A 21,482-nucleotide genomic window follows, 5' to 3' on the forward strand; every position below is an offset into this window, starting at 1 on the left:
CAGTATGAAAAACAGAATGGAGGTCAAAAATAGAATGACTGAGTGATCCAGTAATCCTACCGCTGGTTAATATTCAAGAGAATTGAAAACAGGGTTTCAAAGAGGTGTTTGTACCCAAAGATGGAAGCAACCCAAAACCCATTATTGGATGAATAGATAAGAAAAAAAGTGGAACATAAAAGCAAAACCAGAGGAACCTTGAAGACATTTTGTTAAGTGAAATAAGCTAGTCACAAAAAGGCAAATACTCCATGACTTTACTTAGGAGATATCTAATGTAGTCAAATTCATAGAAACAAAAAGTACAATGGTGGTTGTCAAGGGCAAGGGAGAGGGGCAAGGAGAGTTAACGGAATACAAAGTTATAGTTGATGAGATGAAAACCCTCTGGAGATCTGTTTCACAACAGTGTGAAGTCATTTTATTGAACTGTACAATTAAACATGGTTACGATGTTAAATTTTATATTGTGTATTTTTTAACCATAATTTAAAAAGACTACACTTTAAAACGAAATTTGAGCCATGTTTTCACCAGAGCTGGGAACCCTTTGTCCAACTCCTACGCCCTGTATGTAGGATTTTTCCTATTTGTTTTACTTAAAATGCTTTCTCCTTTAGAACATGTTGATTTTTTTTCCTTTAAAAAAGTAATTTACTGAAGTACTAAATAGTACTAAGTAGACACAAAAGCTTATATAACTCACAAATGAATTTTCACAAAGTGGATACACATATGTAAACAGTACCTACATCAACAAACAGTATCACAGGAACCCAGAAGCTTCCTGAAGCCCCTTCCCCATTACATTACTGCTCCCCACTCCCTCTGACCCCATCAGGAGCAACCACTGTTCTGGCTTTTAATACTGCAGATGAATTTTGCCTCAACAATTTGATTTTGATTATCATTTCTCAGTCACTTTGTAGCAACATCCTTGTTACCATTAGGTAGAGCAAGGGACAGCAAACTGTAGCTTATGAACCAAATTGAGCCTGCTGCCTGATTTAATAAATAAAATTTTATTGGAACCCTGATTTGTTGACATATTGTCTGTGAGTGCTTTTGAGCTCTAACTACAGAGTTGAGTAGTTGCTGCAGAGACTATATGAGGCCTACAAACCCTAAACATTTACTACCTTGCGCTTTACAGAGGAAGTTTTCCAACCTCTGAGATAGAATTTGTTTCTAGATCGATCAGCTGTCCTGAAATTCCTGGGGAGAGCTGTTTGCATTACTCTGTGTAACCCACACATAATGAAATCCCTAATCCCACTGATAGATAGTTAACTGTTGGTCTTGAGTCTACAGTTAAGACTGAAGTTTGAAGCAAAGGTAGCTGGGGAAACTGAGCTAATGAGGCAGCCATCATCTCATCGGGCAGAGGGGACAGTGAGAGCTTTCTTATCCTCTGGATTGTTTGCAGTTTCTCACAGCTGGTTCTCCCTGCTCATCCAGAGCATGGATGCGTCCTGGAGGGTGGACCGGAAAGAGGAGCACCTGACCCACAATGGAACCTTTCTATTTTTATGAGCTCCAACCTTGCAGCCCCAGGGTGGACCACGGCCAGGGAGCGGTTGGGGTTGGAGTTGAGGGTGCATACCAGTGGCAGTCCGGCCTGCAGATCAGCCAGCATGGCGTTCCTGTGCAGGAGCTCTGTCACACTGCTTCTGAGGAAGTGTAACTGCAGCTTTGCCAGCAGCTGCACAGGCATATTTTCCACATCACTCAAGCTTCTGCAAGTGGCCACCTGGATATGACAGAGACAGTCAAGCCTAAACTGAATGAGCAGTTATCAATCGGTTTAAAATTCATTTCTGGGAAGTTTACAATTATCCACAGCATATTTTTGATAATATGAAAAACTAAGGAATTTTTGTACCCTCTTTTGAATATTTCAGTTCAGAATGTAGGTGAGCAGCATTGATAATGTTCCTGTAAAGTGCTCTGTGCACGGCTGCCTATTTTGTCCTATTTATGTTAACAATGAACTTGAGTGAAGCTAATGAGAAGGTTATTTTAGGGCCTTGGAAACCGCAGTAAAGGAAAATGACAGTTCCCACAGAACCATAGTGTGACTGAAATAGAAAGGTGGTGACTGGCCTCTCTCTATAGAGGCAGAAAAAGCAGGCGGGGAAGAGGGCTGATGATACCACGTGGAAGCATTTGATTTGCTTATTAGGATGTCCAGTCTCTCTCCGAGCAAGTGTGCTGGCTGCTGTGGAGACACAGAACAAAGGATTCTAGTTCAGACTGGCTCAGAGAGGTAGAAGTCTCTGCTGGGTCCCCTCGGCATCACCCCCGTAGCACCAGCCAGTGTGGTGGCCTTCACATGGGTCGAGGGACCACTGCAGGGAGGGGAACGCATCACGAGGTGACCAAACGATCACACACACAGCAAGGTCACGGCCAAGCACAAACTGAGGCTGCTGGGGAGGCAACAAAGAAAGAAACTTTTGTTCTGGGGACCTATGTTGAGTGACAGGACATTACGGGGACAGCCACCCAGTGCAATGTCTGCTAAGGATCGGGGATTGGCCAGTCTGCAGAAGCCCTGTGTGAGGCTTCTGATTTGATATTCAGTGTCTCTGATGAATGTGGGTCAAGGTGATTACAGGTCCTTTAAAAGCTCTGCTCCCAAACTTGGCAGGAAGCGGAAGGAATCCTTGGCCTGGCTTTTGTGCCAGTGCCACTGTTAGCTACCATCTTCTGTAAGCCTTGGAAAGCCCCAGTTTTCTCACCCCACAAGGTGTGCTGCGTGCAGATTACTAAACAGCAGGAACGCTGCTTATTGACCTTTTCTTGCTTTATTGTAATGCCAGAGGGAGGAAATACCGGTTGTTCTCCCGTGCTGGCCAACTCTCCGGAACGTTACTTTTGGTCTCTGTGTGTGTCATATTCTCCTGTCACTCCTCGCTCCCACTTCTCACCTACTGCCTCTCAGCCATTGCTGAGAACTACCATCAGGAAAGACCCTCAGCAATCTGAAAATAAGGACGACTGCCATCACAAATAGTCGTCCTTGCTGCAGGAAGGTTGACGTTTCATTTCTGTGATTAAAATATATAACATCCAGGCTCTCATTAGCAATACTTTTTTCAAATAGATTGCCCAGATTAACGATTTTTAATTCCACATTTCCTTTTCATAACTTCTTTTCAATTTTATTATGGCTCATATTTCTTTTAAAAGCAAGTTAACTCAGAGAAATGAGAAAGATACATTTGGCAGTTTTTTACTTAACATGATTATATTTTATAATTTCCTAAAAACATCTCCAGTGTGTTACATCTCAACTGGCCATTTAGCAAATGTAATGGGTTTTTAAAACTTAATAACAAAAGAAGCTTCTATTTTTACTTTAAAATATCCTTCAAATATCTACGTAAGGTGACTTCTTTATGTCAAGGAAAATAGTAAGAGCTTCACTATACCTTATGTTGTGAATATCTTACCATTTGAGAGGTTTTTGTTGTTTGTTTTAAAGATTTATTTATTTTATTTGAAAGGCAAGAGTGACAGGGAGACAGGGAAAGAGATGTTCATCTACTGATTCACTCCCCAAATGTCCACAACAGCCAGGGAAGGCCAGGCCAAAGCTAGGAGCCAGGAGCTCCATCCAGATCTCCCGTGAGTGTGACAGGGACCCAAGTGCTTGGACCATCTTCCACTGCCTCCCAGACACATAAACAGGAAGCTGAATTTGAAGCACAAAGTAGCCAGGACTCTAGCCGAGCAAACCGATATGGGATCCAGGTGTCCCAAGTAGTGATCTAACCCACCACACCACAACACCAGCCCCTGAGAGAATTCTCCATGTGAAAATAAAGGTAGCTATAAGTTTTGTGCTGATAAATTTAGGGTACTTGTTTATACATTGGCTTCGGTTTGTGTAACATTTCATGTAGTGCTCTCAGAAATACACTTTTAATTTCATAACTCATGAGTTTTCTTTCATTAGACAAAGAACTTTATCAGTGACATGTGGAAATTTCCAACTCTGAGAGCTCAGGTATTTGCGTAATTGATGTGCAAAAATAACTTTAAATTGCCTTTTGTTACATGGCAACTTAGAATAAATTTTCATAATTCATATTAATCATATCATGTATGTCAGATACACAAATGGTTTAATTCACTCTTTGTGTTTGATGTTCAGTGTGATTCAGAGTGAATTCTGAATTATTTCAGTATGGTTAGTGTGCCATATTCCTTCTTACCCTCAACAGTGTTGAATTTAATAAATGAATAATTGAGAAGTTGCTTCATCTGGTTGTGGTTAAACAATCATGACATCCTTTTTACGCCACTAGCATAGAGCAATTAACTCTGTCAGCAGCCTGAGAGCAAGAATGTCCCTCCAAGAAAAAATTCGAGAGGCCAGTGCTGTGGAGTAGTGGCCTGAGCCTTTACCTGCTGCGCCAGCATCCCATATGGGCGCTGGTTCGAGTCCTGGCCACTCCACTTCTGATCCAATTCTCTGCTAATGCACCTGGGAAGGCAGCAGAGGATGTCCCAACTCCTTGGGCCCCTGCACCCATGTGGGAGACAAGGAGGAAGCTCCTGGCTCCTGGCTTTGGATTGGCTCAGCTCTGGCTGTTGCAGCCATTTGGGGAGTGAACCAGTCAATGGAAGACTTCTCTTTCTCTCTCTCTCTCTCTCTCTCTCTGCCTCTTCTACTCTGTAACTCTTTCAAATAAATAAATAAATAAGTGAATCTTTAAAAAAGAAAGAAAGAAAAAAATTGATCATTAATATACCTGTTTAGGTCAGTCAAGAGGAAGACAGAGCAGATTTCTCCACACTATATTCTTCTCTCATTATCGACCCAAACCAGTGGTGGGTTAACAGCAGATTGAGACTACATTTCTCACTTGTGGTCGGAGAAGTCACTCCTCCAATATGCCTGTTATAACAAATATGCTTTCGGTTCAGGAAATTAGGTCAGATGCCAATGGTGTTTGTTGTTGCACAGTCATCATTATGATGAGTTTGAACTTCTGTGGGGTCTCAGGAACTGTCGCAAATTACTGGGAACTCTGGGTCTGGGCCTGCCAGTATTCATTGGAGATACTCCTGAGAGCCTAACTTTATTTTTTAAATCTTTCTTTATTTACTTTTTTTTTTTTAACAGACAAAGTCAGAGATGTTTTCCATCTGCTGATTCATTCCCCCAAATGCCCACAACAGCCATGGATGGATCAGGCCTAAACCAGGAACTAGGAACTCAATCTGGGTCTCCCACGTGGGTAGTGGGACCCAAGTACTTGAGCCATCACCTGCTGCCTCCCAGGATGCACATTAGCAGGAAGCTGGATGGGAAGTGGGACTGCACCAGGCACTCTGATATGGAATGCGGGCATCGCAGGTGGTAACTTAGCTGCTGTACCAAATGCCAGCCCTGGAAGCCTACCCGTAAAAGTCAAGCAAGTTCCCAGCCGTTGGTGCTGCTTCTTGGTTTTGTTTCTGTCCCCCAAACCTATCTAGACTCAGAGAGCATTTTTTTGTTCCTATTGATTCCATCGTATAAGCTTGCCTGGTTTATAGTTTATGTAACTCAAAGACTAAAGTTTAATAATTTTTTATTTCTGATCTTTTGTAATGAAGGTGAACTATAGGCAGCACTGCTTTTACAATTTACTTAGAACTGATTCTAAGTCACGCTGAGGTTCTAATTTCAACCTGATGCCTTGTAATTGAAAGGAAAGTAGGAACCAGAAAAACAGAGATTATTTTCAGAGATATTTTGGAAGGGATTCATTTTGACTTTAGGTTAGGAAAGCAATGTGGGGTAATAGATAAGAGTAAGGCCATAGGGGCTAGCATTGAGGCGTAGCAGGTTAAGCTACTGCCTGTGACACAGGCATCCCATATGGGTATAGATTTATGTCCTGGCTGCTCCACTTCCAATCCAGCTCCCTGCTAATGCACCTGGGAAAAGCAGCAGAATATGGCCCTTGTACTTTTGCCCCGGCCATCCATGTGGGAGACCCAGCAGAAGCTCCTGGTTCCTGGCTTCAGCCTGGCCCAGCTCCAGCTATTGCAGTCGTTTAAAGAGTGAACCAGCCGGTTGAAGACCTCTCTTTCTCTCCTTGTCTCTTTGTAATTCTGCCTTTCAAATAAACAAATAAGTCTTAAAAAAAAAAAAAGGCCATGGAATTTGATAGACTTGAAACAGACTTTCAAGCTGAGTGGCCTTGGGGAAATTTTTTTTATCTCCTCTGACCTTGAGTTTCTTTAACTTTAAATTGAAATAATATTGCCTATCCGAGAGATATTGTTAAGACTAAGTGGGGGGAAAAATCCAAATTAAGCATTTGACTAGTGCCTGGCTCATAATATATACCCAAAATATGTGATGCTTATTATCTTATTGCTGTTATTGGTATAATGATTTATGTAATTGCTTGACTGTTTTCTTCTAAATCTTGAGTAGGAAATACTGAAAAAGAAGCTTAAGAGAACATACACTAGCAAGCCTTGACTGTTGTCTTCTAATAGAAATCAAATTCTTTATAAAGACTGCATAGGCTAGGGTTAAATTTAGATGCTTGATGTGTTTAGTATCTGAGCCAGATTGTAGTCATGTCACCACAGATTCATTTTCTTTACAAATTGTAAAAATTAAAATAGTAGTCTAGGCTCATGTTTAAATCAATTTTTTGTATTTTGTAGATTTTGTGGTTTTTAGAACTAATATTGTTTAATGTTCTCCATAAATGTATAGGGTTTAATAGGAATATAGAGAGAATTTTTAGAGCTCAGATGGACTTTAGAGAATACCATAAATCAACCTGTTCATCAAATAAAGAAATTGTGTAGGCACAGTGAATGAAAAGTCCAGCTAGTACTCTTTTTCTTATAAAAAAAAATAAAAAGATGTATTTATTTATTTGTGAGGCAGAGTTACAGAGACAGGAGTCTTCCATGTGCTGGTTCACTCCTCAAATGGCTGCGATAGCCAGAGCTGGGCTGATCCAAAGCCAGAAGCCAGGAGCTTCTTCCAAATCTCCCACATGGGTGCAGGGACCCAAGGACTTGGGCCATCCTCCACTGCTTTCCCAGGCCATTAGCAGGGATCTGGGTTGGAAGTGGAGCAGCCAGGACTCAAACGGCACCCATTTGGGAGACAGGCACAATAGGTGGAGGCTTAACCTACTATGCCACAGCACCAACCCCAGCTAATACTCTGTATGTGATATAGATGCATCTTTACAGAAGGAAGAACTGCCAAATAATCATTAAATTGTTATTGTTGCTCTAGATTTTCATCTGATTGTTATGAATCAGCAGAACATAAAAAGTTATGGGATGGGCATTTGGACTAGTGACTAAGATGCCAGTTGGGATGCTCACATCCCATATCAGAGTACCTGGGTTCCAGTCCTGGCTCTGCTCCTGATTCCAGCTTCCTGCTAGTACAGAGTGGGAGGTCACAGTGATGGCTCCTGTGGTTGAGCCTTTGCCATCCATGTGGGAGACCTCAATTGAGTTCCCAGCTCCTGGCTTCAACCATCATGGTCATTTAGGGAGTGAACCAATGGATGGGACCACTCCTTCTCTCTTAATCTCTGTCTCATGGTTTCTTAAATAACGTTTGTTTTTTAAAAAACGAAAATCTATTAAAAATAAAATTTAGTATTGCTATCAGGGTGTATATAATATCTGTGTGAATGTTTTTCTCTTAACATTATAATCCTTTATTTTTAAATTGCAAATAAGGTTGCCCTATTTGCTTGTTGATGCCTATGTTGCTAGCAATTGAGATATCTCTCACTTTTTCCTATTATAAAAGAACTGCCGTGCACACTTTTTATCAAGTTACTCTCCTGCACTCCCCTGGCTTGTCCCCCTCACACACATATCAATTAATTGGTAGAGAATATTCCCACAAATTAATCAAGAAATAGTATTACATTCTAGTTAGTGGTAATTGGGCCCAAGCTCATTTTACAAGTCATTGGTTATTGGAAACTCAAATATTAGAGATTTGACTGACAGTAAGTCTACTTAGGTGTTTGCTTAAAAAATGTTTAAAAAGATTTATTTATTTACTTGAGAGACAGAGTTACAGAGAGTAAAAAGGAGAGGGAGAGACACAGAGAGAGAGATCTTTCATCTGTTAGTTCACTACCCAAATGGCTGCAATGCCTGGGGCTGGGTCAGGCCAAAGCCAAGAACCAGGAACTCCTTTTGATTCTCCCACATGGATTGCAGGGACTCAAACACTTGAGCCATCTTCTGCTTCTTTCGCAGGCATATTAGCATGGAGCTAGATTGGAAGTAGGACAGCTGAAACCCAAGTGTGGCACTCCTGTGCGGTGCCAGCATTGCAGGCAGTGGCTTAACCCACTGTGCCACAATGCTGGTCCCATGTGGCTGCTTTTTATTAGGTAGAAAAATTTTTAGGTGCCGGCACTGTAGCGTAGTGGGTAAAGTCGCCACCTGCAGTGCCAGCATCCCATATGGGCAGAGTCCTGGCTGCTCCACTTCCAATCCAGCTCTCTGCTATGGCGTGGGAAAGCAGTAGGAGATGGCTCAAGTCCTTGGGTCCCTGCACCCATGTGGGAGACCCAGAAGAAGCTCCTGGCTTCAGATCAGTGCAGCCCCAGCAGTTGCAGCCATCTGGGGAGTGAACCAACAGATGGAAGACCTCTCTTTCTTTCTCTGCCTCTCCTCTCCGTGTAACTGTGACTTTCAAGTAAAACAAATAAATCTTTAAAAAAAAAAAAAGAAAAAAAATTTTTACCTACATGGAGTGAGTTACAAAGAGAGTTTTTAAGGTAAAGGAACAAGAAAGTTTGAGAAGATTCTGGAGAAATCTGATTTCTCCTGAGCCCGATTTTCAGAATGTTGTTTTGCTCTCTTTCAGAGTGTATCAGGTGCACTCCAATTGTTAAAAGAGAGACAGGACTATTTTAAAAGATAAATACATATTTTTAGATTCACCATAAATAGGCTTCCTTCAATTAGTGCAGATGTGAGCATATTTTAGATTTAATATCACATAACTCTTTTCTTACAGAGATCCACTTTCATTTCTTAGACCTTAAGACAGGGAGTTTCTGTCTTTATAGCTGTCCTGATGGCATGGAAATCTTACGGCCAAATGGGTGGGGATCTGTGGTACAAGGCCACAGAGATAAAAATGGAAGGAAAAAAAGGAAAAGTGTAAGGGACAGGGCTGTGTTACAAAGGTGAGCCTGACTACATGCAGCTGCTTCTCTGGGAGCCGGGGCTTCTTTAAAATTGTGAAAGAAACAAGCCCTTTCTTTATTTTTAGTTTATTTTTAGAAGAGGTCATAAATTCATATAGAGCAAAATTCAAATGAAAACTCTCCTTCAGTTGTGATCCCCAGTGACTCCATTCCTCTCTTTGAGGCAACTGGTGTTACTAATTGTGTGATTATGTTCCCAGAAGGGGGTTGTGCCTGTATGTGTGTAAGTAAGTAGTATGTATATGAGGGAGCTTCAGAAAGCTCATGGGAATTGTGCATTATCTTTCAATTCCACTTTTCCATGAACCTTTTGTAACCCCTCCTATGAACATATATGTATTTTTCTTCTTTTTAAGGAATAGTTGCATAATACACACATTGTGCTCTGCCTTGCTTTTTCACATAACACTAACTCTTGGAAATGATTCTATACCCATGGAAAGCTTTTGCACTCTTTGAAAGCACTTTTAAAATGTCATGTGTCTACATTGGTTGAAAGTAACACTTCATCCATGGATTAGGCATCGGAATTAGACCTATGATATGATAGTGTTTAGGAAATGTAAGGGAGTGAATTATTTTACTAATTTAAGATACAAATGGGAAGAGGCTGAAAGCTGAGATTTGCTTGAAATTCCGAAACTGTTGTCTCAGCCCTGACCCTGGAACCTAGTGATGTCATCACAAAATTTACATCTGTTGTAAGGAAGTATCAGCAATTCCCTATAATGGAGCAGGTGTTTGGTCTAGTGGTTAAGACACCACTTGGGACACCCTCATCCTATAAGGGAGTGCCTGGGTTGAATCCCAGCTCTGCTGTCCAATCCAGGTTCCAGCTAACGTACACCCTTGGGGGCAGCAAGTGATAGCCCAAGTACTTCGGTCCCTGCCACCCACATCAGTGACCTGGAATGAGTTCCCTGCTCCTGACTTCTGCCTGGCCCAGCCACAGCTATTGTGGGCATGTAGGGAGTAAACAGGCAGATGGGAGCTCTTTGTCTGTGTTTCTCTGTCTCTCTGCCTCTCAAATAAATAAATAAAAGTTTTTAAAAATTCCATTAACTCTTTATGTTGGAAGATGTCAATGAGAAGAGATAACCTCTGGAGGTAGGGAAGAATGGAGTTATGGAATGGCCTGTAGATTCCAGGAGTCCGGGACATGGAGCTGGCTCCTCTGAGGGCTGCTCTTCAAATGCAAACAAGGAGGTTAGAGTGCATTGTTTCAGTAAGCCTTCTAGCTCTGAAGTTGTGTCACTTACAATTCCACGATTTCCTGGCTGATCAACAATTTGCACATTTGTCATGTTGAAACTGCGTTTATGGAGACATAAAAAATGAGGTGGCCTTTCTCAAAGATGATAAAGAGACACACAGGTTATCTATAAAAATATGATTGTTAACATTCCAATATTATACCACAGAAAGTAATTTATAATGATTAGATTCCTCATAACAATTTATCACGCAAACTATTACGATAGAAGCAGACTTATAGAGATAGGAAACTTATCCCACACTTCGACAAGAGTTGTATAAATCTTTGTAGGTTTTTTTTTTTTTTTTTGACAGGCAGAGTGGACAGTGAGAGAGAGAGAGACAGAGAAAAAGGTCTTCCTTTTGCCATTGGTTCACCCTCCAATGGCCGCCGCGGCCAGCGTGCTACGGCCTGCTCGCTGCGGCCGGCGCACCTCGGCCGGCGCACCGCGCTGATCCGATGGCAGGAGCCAGGAGCCAGGTGCTTCTCCTGGTCTCCCATGGGGTGCAGGGCCCAAGCACCTGGGCCATCCTCCACTGCACTCCCTGGCCACAGCAGAGAGCTGGCTTGGAAGAGGGGCAACCAGGACAGAATCCGGCGCCCCAACCGGGACTAGAACCCGGTGTGCCGGCGCCGCAAGGCGGAGGATTAGCCTAGTGAGCCGCGGCGCCAGCCAATCTTTGTAGTTTTAACCTTTTATCAGATAAGAAAAAGTTATGAGGATATTAAAGTTCTAGTAAATATACAAATTCACAAAAAATGCACATTATCTTTTAATTCCATTTTCCATTAAGTTTTTGAAGTAACCTCATAATTATTATAAATGATAAATAATGTACTAGTGGGTTTTTAAAAAGTTAATGGAAAATGCATATTATAAAAAAATTGAGCATGAATTTTTTTTCCCACCATCTTTTAACTCCATTTTTTTCCACAGATTTCCCCCTTGTATATTATTAACGTAGTAGTTAATAGTAAATATAATTTATAGTAAAATAAATCTCTTTTCTCTTTATTTCAGTTAAATATGAGAGTGAAGCTAGTAAATATTGGAACACATTTTACAAGATTCATAAGAATAAATTTTTCAAGGACCGTAATTGGCTGTTGAGGGAATTTCCTGAAATTCTTCCAGTTGATCAAAAACTTAAAGAGAAGACGGAAGAATCGTCTTGGGATTGCGTGAAAACTAATTCTGCAAATTGTTCCTCAGAAATGCACTATCCTACTATGCCCGAAGGAAGAACTCACTATAAAAAAAGTTCTGGCTCATCAGATGGTCAAAGCAAAGTAGGGTCTAATTTTTCCCACCCAGACTCTGAAGAACACAGAAAAAGCTGTCTGAAAGCTGAATTTTTTCCTGGTAGCAATGCCACTTTCAGAATACTGGAGGTACTGTGCTCAGGGGACAAAGACAGAAAGTAATGATTTTAAAATGTACATTCCATATTATTTTATCAAAAGTCCAGTTCTTAGGTGCAATATGATCAGATCTAAATAAGTGCTCAGTATTCTTGAGTGCAAAACTAATATTTAAGGAACTCACATCTTTAACGTCAAGTTATATGTTTATAGTTATAATTTTGCTGTTATTGCTTTTTTTAAAAAAAATTTGTTTTCTTTCAAAATTGAGGGCAATTTTAAGTGCCAGTGAAGTGTTGGCCTTAATTTTACCCTCTGTGATTATATCTTTTTAAATGCAATGGAAATATGAAATAAATAATTTTCTATAATCTGTCATAGAATTTGGTTTTTTATTTTTTTTTTAAGATTTATTTACTTATTTGAAAGGCAGAGTTATAGAGCGGGAGAGAGAGAGAGAGATTTTCCATCCACTGTTTCACTCCCCAAATGACCAGAAGGGCTGGAGCTGGGCTGATCTGAAGCCAGGAGTTTCCTTCAGGTCCCCCATGTGGGTACAGGGGCCTAAGTACCTGGGCCATCTTCCACTGCTTTCCCTGGGGCATTAGCAGGGAGCTGGATTGGAAGTGGAACAACTAGAACCTGAACCGGTACCTGTAAAAGATGCTGGCACTGCAGGCTCTACCTGCTATGCCACAGCACCAGACCCTGGTTTTCTATTTTTGAAACTAATCCGTATCTTTGTTACTTCAGAATGCTCACAGAAATACAGGACTAAACAGTCAATTTGGGTACAAAAAGCTTTGAAATCTAAGCATATAAGGGGTCTTCAAAAAGCTTATGGAAAATAAATATTATGAAAAACTACAGGGCCAGTGCTGTGGTGTAGCGGGTAAAGCCGCCACCTGCAGTACTGGCAATCCCATGTGGGCGCTGGTTCAAGTCCTGATTGCTCCACTTCCGATCCAGCTCTCTGCTTTGGCTCAAGTTCTTGGGCCCCTGCACCCACATGGGAGACCTGAAAGAAGCTCCTGGCTTCGGATCAGCGCAGCTCCAGGCATTGTGGCCAGTTGGGGAATGAACCAGCGGATGGAAGACCTCATATATATATCTGCCTCTGCCTCTTTGTAACTTTGCCTTTCAAATAAATAAAATAATAAATAAAATAAAATAAAAATAAAATAATTTTTTAAAAAAGAAAAGAAAAACTGCATGGATTCCCAATTTTTTGTACCAAAATAAACTTATCTTTTAATACCAATTTTACATACTTTTTGAAGTACTCTCATATGTTGATTACAAATAACTTGCTAAAGATCAGAGAAATGAAATTACCCAGAGTCCTACAAAGAATTTAACCACTGTTAACATTTTCCTGACTTTTTTCTCCTTTTGATTATACTGTTCATATATTTTGGGGTTTTGCCTTGTTTCTACTTAACATTATATCATGAGCAGTTTTCCCTATCTTTAAAAATTCTCTGTAAACACTTTGAAGGCTACAAGTGATTTGCTATGTGGAGTTCTATAATTTTACTTGCATGTTTTCAGCTGTTGGCCACTTAAATTGTTTTCAGGTTTTCTTCAGTAAACATCTTTTGGTATAAACTTTAGCTACACTTTTCTTTTATGGTCTTAGGTTAGATTTACTAGTTCATCATTTCTAAGAAGTTTTACTAATATTATGCTAATATACAATAATATTAATTCCATGGCAATGTGTCTGTTTCATCACATCTTCATTGATTAAAATATTCTTTTTTTTTTTTTTTTTTGACAGGCAGAGTGGACAGTGAGAGAGAGAGAGACAGAGAGAAAGGTCTTCCTTTGCCGTTGGTTCACCCTCCAATGGCTGCCGCGGCCGGCGCACCGCGCTGATCCGATGGCAGGAGCCAAGAGCCAGGTGCTTTTCCTGGTCTCCCATGGGGTGCAGGGCCCAAGCACCTGGGCCATCCTCCACTGCACTCCCTGGCCACAGCAGAGAGCTGGCCTTGGAAGAGGGGCAACCGGGACAGAATCTGGCGCCCCGACCGGGACTAGAACCCGGTGTGCCGGCGCCGCAAGGAGGAGGATTAGCCTAGTGAGCCGCGGCGCCGGCCTAAAATATTCTTATTTTAGAGTTTTTGACCTTCTTAGACAAATATTGTACCTTGTCTTAATTTGCATTTCTTTGATTATTAAATGGGTCATTTCATTCTTCAAATGTTTAGAAGCCATTTCTACTTCTTTGTGTTCCATCTATTTCCTTTTTTTTAAAGATTTATTTTATTTATTTGAAAATTAGAGTTACAGAGAAAGAAAGGGAACAATAAAGAAGGAGAGAGATTTTCCATCCGCTGATTCATTCCCAAAATAGCCACAACAGCCAGGGCTGGAGCAGGCCAAAGCCAGGAGCCTGGAGTTTCATCCAGGTCTCTCACGTGGATGCAGGGCCCAGGCACTTGGGCCATCTTCTGCTGCTTTCCCGGGCACATTAGCAGGGAGCTGGATCAGAAGTGGAGCAACTGAAACTTGAACCTGTGCCCATATGGGATGCCAGAGTCACAGGCAGTGGCTTAACCCATTGCACCATAACACCAATCCTCCTTTGCTTTTTTATCTGATTTTATTTAATGAGTTCTGCCCTTTTGTTCACAGTGTGTTGATTGCCTTTTACTTTGGTTTATTTGAGTGTGTGTAAAAATTCTAAATATTTCTATGGTCAAATTTCTAAATGTTATTCTTGTGGTTTGGCTTATTGCTTTTGAGTTTAGAAAATTCTACCATACCAAGAAATCCAATAAATTCGTTCCTGTTTTTTAAATAGGAAATTTGACCTTGGTGATGAAAATTTAACCTTGTTTTCATGATATTTGTCTATTCTCTTGATTTTAGGTCGGCTGTGGTGCTGGAAATAGTGTGTTTCCAATTTTGAACACCTTGCGGTAAGTTCTTGGCATTTCCTCCTACAGAATTTTACATATTTATGTGATGTAGAGAAATTCTAGAAAAATGTTATCATGGATATATGCCAGCCAGTAGTGTTCTTACTTCTCATGTAAACAATGACTAAAGCAATTTCAAAAGAAGTGTCTTAATCTTAGTGTCTGTTTTCACATGAACTGGGAATTACTCTAAAAATAGTGTTTCACAGCCATGAGCTGTCCATCATGGGTTTGAAGTAATGTTGTAAGCTTGTTATGTGAATGAGAAAATAAGAAAAGAACAAGGTATTTGATCCTTCCACTCAACTGTAAATTGCTGAATTTCAGAGATTATTTGCTCTTCCTGGATACTTGGATATCATTTTACACATAGAGAACTGAAGCTAAAACTTAGACTTTAATCCTCATTTTGTTTTATCATCACTCCTGGAACAACACCCAGTACAAGGCCTTTACATGTCAAGTGATTGTGTCTAGGCTTGAAATTATTTGGAGGTAGGAAGAACTAACCTGAAGACTCAAAGCAGAAGTCGACAAAGGGATAGCGGCTCTCTTCTGCTGCACCCTTCTGGTTCACCTGCAAGTCCCAGTATTTCCATGATGAACCAGATGCACCTTACAAAAGAACCCTTTACTATGCCTAGTATGTCATTATATTCTTTTTTATGTTTTTTATTTATTTATTTATTTTTGACAGGCAGAGTGGACAGTGAGAGAGAGAGAGACAGAGAGAAAGGTCTTCCTTTACCGTTGGTTCACCCTCCAATGGCTGCCACGGCCGGCACACTGTGGCCGGCGCACTGCGCTGATCCGAAGGCAGGAGCCAGGTGCTTCCTCCTGGTCTCCCATGGGGTGCAGGGCCCAAACACTTGGGCCATCCTCCACTGCACTCCCGGGCCACAGCAGAGAGCTGGCCTGGAAGAGGGGCGCCCGGACAGGGACTAAAACCCGGTGTGCCAGCACCACAGGCGGAGGAATAGCCTATTGAGCCGCGGCGCCGGCCTTTATTTTTATTTGTAAGGTAAAGCAAGAGAGAAAGATGTTCCTTCCCTAAATGCCTGCAAACAGCCAGGACTAGGCCAAGCTGAAGCCAGAAGCCCAGAATTCCATCCAGGCCTCCCATGTGGGTAGAGGGCCCCAAGTAGTTGAGTCATTATCTGCTGCCTCCCAAGTCATATTATCTGGAAGCTGTGTTGGAAGCAGAGGAACCAGGACTCAAACCATCACTACAACAGGGGATTTAGCTGTCCCAGGCAGCTGCACCCTGACAGTGGCCCCAAGTTATATTCTTATGTATTTTTTAAAGCTTACACAATAGCTTTTACATTATTTTCCATTATGAAGTCAGTGTAAGCACAGTGCAGAACATTTTCACTAGAGGAAAAAGTAGAGAGGTGGGGTTCATCCATCATCATAACGTAACCACTGGTAGAATTTTTGTTTTAATTCCTTTCAGTCTTTATGTATATTTTTAAATTTAATGATGTGATCTTTTCAACTTTTCTTTATGAAAATGTAAAATCCTTTGGAAAAGCAAAGAGTAGAATAAATTTCCTTACACCCATCACCTCAATTCAACAATCATTAACATAATGCCAACATCATGACACTTTATCTTTGATTATTCAGGACGTATCTCAAAAAAAAAAAAAACCCAGGACATTCTCCAATACTCTTATAAATCTAACATAATGAATATTAAGTAATTTCTTAATATCATCTAATGACCAGTTAAGGGTAGTCAGACATAGATGCTGCTATGAATTTATAGCTCCGAATGGTCTTTCTCTTTCTGTATTTATTATCTTTGTTTTTTTCTTTTTCCAGTTTCTGGGCTCAAACAGTTTCTTGTTCCCTGATAGCTAAAACCTGATAGCCTGGTTTCTTTACCCCAGCAATCTCTGAACTTCTAATACACATAAATATACAACATTGACAGTTGACTGTGTGTCACTCTGTGACTGATCCTTAGATCTTATTTAGCACATTATTTCTTCATGCGTTGTCTATCCAACCACTTTTTATATTCCTTTAGAGTGTACTTTATCCTAATTTGATTTTCCAGATTGCCTAACTGTGCAGTGGAGATAGTTAGTCATCAATACATACTGACTGATTAGTGTCTCTGAGCCCCCACTCGTTGTTTGTATTTTTCCCTTTCTACTTCTCCCTCCAGCTACTCATCAGAAGCTCTTAGCCCCTCCCTCCCTTACTTTTTCTTCTTGACTTTGTCCTTCTGTGTCTACTGCCCATGTTTTCAACATCATCATATAAAGCTTGAGATACTGAATTCATCTTTAAAAGACAGCTGGTGACCAGTCTTCCAAAAGGAGGCTTAGACTTCCCCCACCCCCACCTATGAAATTATGTTTTGTTACTTTTGGAGAGTAAAGGATTAATGTTTCACATTTTCAGAATATTTTACCATAATTAGAGCTCTGGAATTGAGAGGTCATATCATTCTCCAAGGATCATTTAATTCTTAAACCCCCTGCCAAGAGAATGCTTGGCGTTGTGGTGGTGGTAGTGATATTTACACCTGTTAGCTGGGACAAGAGCCAAGGCAGTCAGTCAGCTGATTTTACAGGAAGGCTCTGGAAAGTCATTGGGTGGTCATAAGACTCCAGCTTGGGGTGCTGATGCAGTGGGAATTCAGTCTCAGAGGTCACGCAGCCACTCTGGTAGGACACATGGCAAGGGGCACCTGCTTTCCTCTAGCTCCTAGACTGTTCTGAATGTTGTGGACTTTCAGAGATTACTGCCCCAAAGTAGACTGCAGACTTTTCATAATGAGCTTATAGAACTTTGTGAAACACCATGCTAGTTTTTTTTAAGTTCCTAGAAGGTGGAAACAGATTTCCTTTAATAATAATAGAAACAACAGTAATAATAATTACCAATACCGGCCGGCGCCGTGGCTCAACAGGCTAATCCTCCGCCTTGCGGCGCCAGCACACCGGGTTCTAGTCCCGGTCGGGGCACCAGATTTTGTCCCGGTTGCCCCTCTTCCAGGCCAGCTCTCTGCTGTGGCCCGGGAGTGCAGTGGAGGATGGCCCAAGTCCTGGGGCCCTGCACCCCATGGGAGACCAGGAAAAGCACCTGGCTCCTGCCTTCGGATCAGTGCAGTGCGCCAGCCGCAGCGCGCTGGCGGCGGCGGCCATTGGAGGGTGAACCAACGGCAAAAGGAAGACCTTTCTCTCTGTCTCTCTCTCTCTCACTGTCCACTCTGTCAAAAATAATAATAAAAAAAATAATTACCAATACCTATTGGGTGCTTATTCTGAGTCAGGCACCTTTCCAAGAGCTTTTTCCTATATAAATCCATTCAGGCCTCACGACCACCTTAAATACTGTATTCATCTCTGATTTAAAGATGTGGAAATGGGCCAGCACCATGGCATAGTGAGTAAAACTGCTACCTGTGGCGACAGCATCCGTTATGGGTGCCAGTTTGAGACCCAGCTGCTCCACTTCCAATCCAGCTCCCTGCTAATGCATCTGGGAAAGCAGTGGAGGATGGTCCAGGTCCTTGGCCCCTGTACCCATGTGGGAGACCCAGAAGAAGCTCCTGACTCTTGGCTTCGGATCAGCCCAGCTCTGGCCACTGTGGCCATTTGGGGAGAGAACCAGGAAATGGAAGATATTCTCTCTCTCTCTCTCTCTCTCTCTCTCTCTCTCTCTCTCTAACATTCAAATGAAATAAATAAATTGTTAAAGGCGGGGAGGGACAGCACTATGGTGCAGTGGGTTAAAGCCCCAGCCTGCAGTTCTGGCATCCCATATGGGTACCAGTTGGAGTCCCAGCTGCTCCACTTCCAATCCAGCTCCCTGCTGATGGCCTGGAAAAACAGTGGAGGATGGCCCAAGTCCTTGGGCCCCTGTACCCATGTGGGATACCTAGGAGAAGCTCCTGGCTCCTGGCTTTGGATCAGCTCATCTCCAGCCATTGCAGCCATCTGGGGAGTGAACCAGCAGATGGAAGACCTCTGTCTCCCCCTCTCTTTGTCTGTAATTCTACTCTCAAATAAATAAAATCTTAAAAAAAAAAAAAAAAAAGATGAGGAAACATCTCTAGGCCACACAACTCAGTGGGAGAGGCAGGAATCAAAGCATAGACAGTCTGACTCCAGAGCTCTCATAGTGCCATATGCATCTGAGTGTTAGCTGAACATTTCAACCACATAAGAAACAACAGGGGTAGATGCTTTAATAATATACTGTTTTTATAAGAGACATGTGAGAAAAGACCAAGGAGTCAAACTTTAGCTTTGATTCAATACTGGTTAACTTTTCATAACCAAGTCCTGTTCATCACACTTTAACTTACTTGGACAGATCTTAAACTGAATGCAACCCCCTACATTCATTCAACAGAATGAATAAATTTTGTATGAACATAGTAGTCATCAATGAGTAGCCGATAAATATCATTAGAATCTGGATGAGATTTTGTTAAATACACACTTGTTTATAACCCATATTTATTTAGAAGTCCACCTCTATTAATTCACTTTCATTACATTAAGAAAGGAAGAAAGTTTATTTCAGTTTACAGTTTGGAGACTCACAGTCTAAGATTGGCCCCTTTGGTTCAAGCTTCGGGTGAGTCTGGTGAGGCTGGAAGATGGCAAAGGCGCAACAACCTGGCACGACAGGAAGCATGCTTGGCTTATGAAACCAACCCTCTCACAAAGAACTAGCTTCCAGGGGCAAACCACCAGTGACCTAAAGATTGCCCACTAAACCCACCTCCTAGACACCATAGTTAGATCAAGTCTTCACCCATGCAGGCCATCGTGTGGCACAGTGGGATAGAGCCATAGCCTGCAGTGCTGGCATCCTGTATGGGTGCCAGTTCAAGTCCCTGCTACTCTACTTTCCATCTAGCTCCCTGCTAATGTGCCTGGAAAGGCAGTGGAAGATGGCCCAAGTGCTTGGACTGCTGCCACCCACATGGGAGACCCAGATGGAGTTCCAGGCTCCTGTCTTTGGCCTGGCCCAGACCTAGCCATTGCAGTCATTTGAGAAATGAAACCAGCAGATGAAAGATCACTTTCTGTCTCTGTCTCTCTGTAACTGACTTTCAGATAAATAAATAAATCTTTCTTTTTTTAAGTCTCTACCCTTAATCTATCAATCATTAACATTAATCCATTGACCATAAATATAAGACTTTGGGGTTTAGACATCTGCCTGAGTTTGGGGATCCATAGCCTGTTCAAACTGTAACACTGTCTTATTTGAAATGCCTCTTGAATCAAATTAGAAGGCCTAAATATGTGCTTCAAGGCCTTTATCCTGCCACAGGATATAAAGCTCTGCTTTCATTCCTGGCGTGTGATTCCCACCTGTAAATGCTTATCCCGTTGCCCCTTTCCTCACTTAGCATAATGTCACCCTCCTTCTTCAGAGCTTTTAAGACTTACACCTCAGAGTGCCAGCCCTGTCCACACCCCTATAGAAGTTGTGTAAAACCAATCACGTCCTCAGCTAGACTATAAAATCCACAAGAGCCAGAACCATACTTACAGTTACTGTTTAATGACATACTGACCTCTGTGATTCAGCCATGATACTAAGTAACATGGTACAAGGATTATTTGATACCAGCGTATAAAGGATGATCAGGAGGGGTACTGCCCACAAAATTCAGGGTGTGTGCCTGCACCTGATTAAGCAGAGTCCAGCCATAATTACTGAATTTCAAACAGGCCAAACAGAATGTGTTTAAGAGAAAGCCAATGTAAATTAGTCAAGGAGCGTGCATTTGACCCTTTGGTTAAGACACCAGTTAGGACTAGCATGCCCATGTCTTACTGGGGAGTGCCAGGGTTCAGTCCCCAGCTCCAGCTCCCAATGTCAGCTTCCTACTAATGCAGATCCTGGAAGGTTCAGATAGTTGGGTTCCTGTCACCCACTTGGGAGATTTGATTGACTTCTAGCTCCTGGCTGTGGCCCTGCCCAGCCCCAGCCATTGCAAGCATTTGTGTGTCCATCTGTCTGACTCTCTGCCTCTCAAATAAATAAGTAAAAATTTGTGATCCAGGAGTCAAACCCAAGTTTATTTGGTTCCGAAGTCTATTTGCTTACTATTGCATTAGACAGTTCCATTTACTACTTTGTATGCAAGTGCTTGGTAGTGCATGATGCTCAATAAATGTTTGACAATAACTTGAAAAGAACACCAAGAATTCATATGTCAGTGTTTTATTCTTTTTTAGAAGTTTTATTTACATGTTGTTAAAAAAAATCTGTGTGTGTTTCTGCCTTATCAAGGCATCAGAGCCTAGTCAAATGACTTGTACTGAAAGGAAGAGGAGTGAAACACCAGGACTCAGAGGCCAGGGAGAATTGGGGGTTCCGGGAGAATCGGAGCAGGTGGAAGGGGGCTGAGCTCAGAGGAGCTGCGTCATCTGCCAGTGGAGGCAGAGGGGAAGAAAGGAGATTGGAGCGGTGCTGGCCCACGTGGGAATACGATGGGAGGAGTGGCAGATTGGCCCAAGTACTGAAGAACGTTAAAACTGGGCTGTGGTTGGAAAATTACCCTGTCATTAATGAGTGCCTGGGACGTGCCAGTTCAGGAGCAACAGGAAGGCACCCACACACTAGTATAGAAAACAGTATTCACAAAGAAGGAACAATGAGCCCAGTATCAGCCAAAATCCTATTAAGGAAACACTTATTAACAGTTTCCTTTCTTCTCGAGGTGGGCAGATCTAGATT

General features: G+C 41.9%; 1 protein-coding gene across 18 annotated transcripts in view; it reads left to right on the forward strand.

Annotated features, from left to right (window-relative positions):
• Positions 1-21,482, forward strand: part of METTL8 (methyltransferase 8, tRNA N3-cytidine) — a 112,316-nt gene that overhangs the window by 79,757 nt on the left and 11,077 nt on the right. For all 18 annotated transcript variants that reach the window (XR_016230814.1, XR_016230813.1, XR_016230815.1 and 15 more), the window contains 2 exons: positions 11,495-11,865; positions 14,710-14,759. Coding sequence is in view for 15 of the 18 variants with exons in the window: in XM_070070705.2 (XP_069926806.1) it covers positions 11,495-11,865; positions 14,710-14,759 (421 nt within the window). In the remaining 3 variants the exon portion in view is untranslated. The remainder of the gene's footprint in view (positions 1-11,494; positions 11,866-14,709; positions 14,760-21,482) is intronic.

This window comes from Oryctolagus cuniculus, chromosome 3, assembly GCF_051225735.1.
Source record: "Oryctolagus cuniculus isolate XC-2025 breed Fujian yellow rabbit chromosome 3, ASM5122573v1, whole genome shotgun sequence".
In the NCBI taxonomy this organism is placed as follows: Eukaryota; Metazoa; Chordata; class Mammalia; order Lagomorpha; family Leporidae; genus Oryctolagus; species Oryctolagus cuniculus.